Genomic DNA, 4,186 nt, shown 5'->3' on the forward strand with positions numbered 1-4,186 from the left:
GGAGCTGGAGGCGTCGCGTAACCGAGAGAAGGATTTTGAGGAACAACTCCACTGCATGGAGGAGCTGCAGTCGGAGCTGGAGGCATCACGCACATGTGAGCGGGATTTTCAGGCCCAGGTGCGTCTTCTTGAGGCTGAGGTGTCAAGGGTGGCCTCTGATGCCAAGAGAGTCCAGGGGGTGGTGAAGCAGAAGTTTAAGGGAACCGTATCTGCTGTGAATGAGGAATACCTTGACAAGCAGCCAGACGAACCTGTGGGTACAAAGTCTAGTGGATTGGAGCCAGTTAGTTTGTCCTGTGGTGTTGAAATGAATGAATTTCGCCACTCTATTGAGGAGCTTCTGTCTGAGCTAGAGGCGCTGCGTAAACGAGAGAAGGAATACGAAGAGCAGCATTATTCTATGAAGAAGCTCTATTTGGAGCTGGAGGAATTACACCGTTCCAGTGAGTATTTGGAGTCTGAACTGGAAAGTCTTCGGCGTTCAATGGAGGGTCTGCAGGTGGAGTTGGAGGCATCCCGTCATCGGGAGAAGGAATTTGAAGAGCGGAGTTGTTTAATGGTCGAGCTGCAGGCGGAGGTGGAAGTACTTCGTCAGCGTGAAAAGGAATTTGAAGTGCAGCGGCAGTGTGTGGAGGAGATGAAGTTGGAGCTGGAGGCACTGCGGCAGCGTGAGAAGGAATTTGAAGTGCAGCGGCAGTGTGTGGAGGAGATGAAGTTGGAGCTGGAGGCACTGCGGCAGCGTGAGAAGGAAGTGGAAGTACCGCGCCGATCTGTGGCTGGTGAGCAAGGGTGTAATGCTGGTCTTTTCGCCGTTGAGGTGGTGCGGCCTTCTCTCATTTCATGTTTTCCAGAAGGTGAAATTTCGCGTCAAAGTGTTGTAGGGGGGAATCAAAGGTACTGTGATGTACTTTCTGGTTCTTCCGGTGGCGTTGGTGGTGTTACCGATGTTGTGGACCCCACTTGGCACCGGAGGTCACTGTATACAGAGCGTGAGGAGGGTTCATCGTCGTTTTCGACTCTCTCGGAAGGCAGGGACTGTAGTCGTTGTGTCGTACTTGCTAGGCGTGTCATTAGGCTGCGGGGGACTGTAAGGGTACTGAAGGAGACAATTAGGAGTTTTATGGAGTGCGAAGATACTCTTCGTGCATCTAATGCTGCGCGGGTCGAAAGGCTAGAAGAGGATTTAGAGGCTGCTCTTATGGAATTGAAAAGGAAATGTTTGGAAGAGTAAGTGTGGTGTTTTTGAGGCTAATGGTAGGCATGTTTTTTTTTTTTGTCTGGTTCTTTTGTTTAAATTTAAGGGTCGGGTATCTTTTCTGCTTTCCATATTGAATTCAGCTGGAATGGTAGATGTGGTGCTGATGGTGTCTGTGTTGGTCGCCTGTGGCGGTATTGGCTCCTTTACCCAGTTTAAAGTGAATGGAAGTGAGACGAAAATTGGAAGAGGCATTTTAAACGAAAAATGTTTCAGTAGCCAGCATAACGTTTTTCCAAGCTTGTGGGGCTTGGGTGTATTTCTTTTTTTTTGTTGTCTTTGTGACGGGTTTCTGAGAATGGCTGCACGCCTTTATATTGATTATCTTTTTTTTCTGTTTTGCTTTTCTTATCACAATAGTAGGTTAGGAAGGAAGGATCATTCGCTTACGATTGTGCCTCAGCTTTGCTATCTGAATTGGTATCGCTGAAAATGGAGCTCGTGGAGAATTCGCTGCCACGCTCGATTTTTGAGCGGAAGAATGAGCCCCAGCTCGGGGTGTACGAGAAAAAGCGAGGCTCCAGCGTTGACGCCGACATGTCCTACGATGCGCTGGTTAGAGATCTCGAGCAACTGGAAGGAATGTCGTCTTCCATGTCTTCCACATCCATCGCCGTTGTCACGTCGCAGCACATGAAGCGCTTTGATGGGGACGACTGGAAATGGGTGCTGGAGAATCGCCTGGCAACTCTAAGAGCCGTATTTGTGGCGGAGGCCGCTGTTGCGTGCCGAGTGGCTCCGGAGGATATTGAGGGCCTTCAGTTCCGCCTCGGTAGCCTGTATGTGACGTTCCACGTCTCACACGACGCCGATGTCGGCGAGGATGAGATACAGGAGCGCGTGGACCTTTATCCGTTCAGAGAGATGATGCGACTGTACGCGGACCGTGACGGGCCGGCCACCGGCCTTGATGCGGCGCTCAAACGCATTGCTGAACTCGAGGCGGAGATGAAAAACAAGATGGCCGAACTGCAAGAGGACAACGCGAAGAGACTGGAAGACGTCGAGCGGGCAAAGGAGCAGTTGGAGCAGGAGCTGAGGCAACTGCTGGAGGAAAGGGAGCGGGAGCTAGGCGAGGCCCTTGGCAAGGCGCAGGAGGCTCTGCGCGTAAGCGAGGCCGAGAAGAAGCGCCTTGACGAGGACCGCAGGAAAGCACTCGAGGCAACCAAACGCGAGCGCAATCGCCTTGACAAACTCGCACTCCGTCAGAACGAGCTGATCGCGGCCATTATCCAAGAGAACAAGAAGGAGATGGAGGCGAAGGAGCGCGAGTTTGAGGAGAACCTTCTCGCAAAAGACGTCATCATTGAGAATCTCCGTGCCCGTCTGCGTTCCAAAAGCGAGCCGGCAAATAACGACGCCTACTCGCGCGCTGCCTCCGCCGACACCGACCGCGCGGAGGAATTTGCCAAGCTGATGGGGCGCATGGAGGAGATGGCGATTGTCCTTGAGAAGACACAGGAGGCGGATACGGAGGCACGCGGCGAGATTCAGCGACTCTCGGAGGCGCTGAAGCTCTCGGAGGAAGCACGCCAGTCGGATGCCGTCATATACGAGAACAATGTTCTGGCGCTGAAGCAGCAGCTGCAGGCCTTCCGTGACACGAAGCTCGCCGAGGACCACCAGAAGCGGCAGGAGGAATCCCGTTTGCGCCGCAGCACGTCACTAACGAAGGAGGAGAAAACAAATGAGACAATTGTTCGCCAATATGAGACAGCGTTGGAAAATATAATGGGAACGCTCCAGGACCGGCTCACCATTTTGCGTGAAGAGTATGCGTCGTTCCTCAAGGTTTCAGAGGAAGAAACGGAAAGCGAGAAGGGTGTGCTCAATGAGCACGAGCAGGACAACCACCGCATACGACAAACATTCCGCACCACATCGTTGACGCTGCAGCGAGTGTTCTGGAGCACACGCGAGAATGAAGTTCAGGAGGTCGTCGCAGAGCTAGACAACGCAGCGGCCGGTGCAGAGAAGTCACGTGCTGCCGTGAAGGTCACATTGGCGCTTCTGGATTCGCGTCTTAAGTCCTTCAACGAGCAAAAGGAGTGGATGGAGACGCACCAGCAGGCGCTGGAAGAGCTCATCACATCTTTGCGGCAGTTGAACAAACGTGCTTTCGAGCGCCAGCTCTCCTTAATGAATGAGCAGGCAGCAAAACTATTGTCCGCATCATAGTACGCATATGTGAGAGTGAGTGAGTGAGTGTGTGTGCGTGTGTTTGCGTGTGTTTGTATAGGAGATCAGATGACTCGTAGAGAAGTGAAAGGGATTGAAGTGGGCACATGCACCGCCTGATGTGATGACTGGCGTGCAAGAGGGAAATGGAGGAAAAGGGGGAGTATCCATTACACCGTCCTCTTGTAACAGGATAGCAGCCAAATGGTATCGTGGATGATCGGCACGAAACCCGGGGCGCCACGAGTGACGCACATCGGTACATAAGTCATTTTTTTTCGCTAGTTTGTTTGTTTGTTTTTTTTCCTCTGTCTGTCTCTCCCATTCATTTTCTTGGGCTGCACACGAACGCGCAAGCGCGTATCCATATATATATATATATGTGTGTCTGTCTGTCTGCGGATACAATCATTCTGCCCCTTGTAGAGGGCAATTTAGGCGAACGGAAGAGTCGGAATGGAAGCAAAAAACAACAACCAACAAACAATATAGAGCCACGACGGAGGAAAAGGAGGCATTGTACCGAAGGGAAGTATGTGCCGGCCCCTCTGCCACCAATTCTTCTGTCTTGCCGTCGACACAAGCGACTGAGAAGCAGAAACTGACGCCCTGAGGGAAGGAGTGATTAAATATGTGCAGGGGAATTCGCTCGTGTCGGCCGTGACGCAGGCACCACCTCGGTGTTGCGTGTGGCTCTGCTCTGTCCCTCTCCGGGCATTTTTTATTTTATTTTGCCTTCTGCACCCCCCCCCC

At 52.3% G+C, this 4,186-nt stretch overlaps 2 protein-coding genes across 2 annotated transcripts; both read left to right on the forward strand.

Annotated features, from left to right (window-relative positions):
- Window positions 1-55: 55 nt before the first annotated feature.
- Window positions 56-1,231, forward strand: DQ04_12491000 (hypothetical protein; the record flags this gene model as incomplete). Its single annotated transcript, XM_009316752.1, has 1 exon — window positions 56-1,231. One exon carries the CDS (start codon window positions 56-58, stop codon window positions 1,229-1,231), a length of 1,176 nt encoding a protein of 391 aa, XP_009315027.1.
- Window positions 1,232-1,687: 456 nt separating this feature from the next.
- On the forward strand, window positions 1,688-3,433 carry DQ04_12491010 (kinesin-like protein; the record flags this gene model as incomplete). The annotated part of the gene is made up of 1 exon (XM_009316753.1): window positions 1,688-3,433. One exon carries the CDS (start codon window positions 1,688-1,690, stop codon window positions 3,431-3,433), a length of 1,746 nt encoding a protein of 581 aa, XP_009315028.1.
- Window positions 3,434-4,186: the final 753 nt, after the last annotated feature.

This window comes from Trypanosoma grayi (assembly GCF_000691245.1).
Source record: "Trypanosoma grayi strain ANR4 Tgr_1249_V1, whole genome shotgun sequence".
In the NCBI taxonomy this organism is placed as follows: Eukaryota; Euglenozoa; class Kinetoplastea; order Trypanosomatida; family Trypanosomatidae; genus Trypanosoma; species Trypanosoma grayi.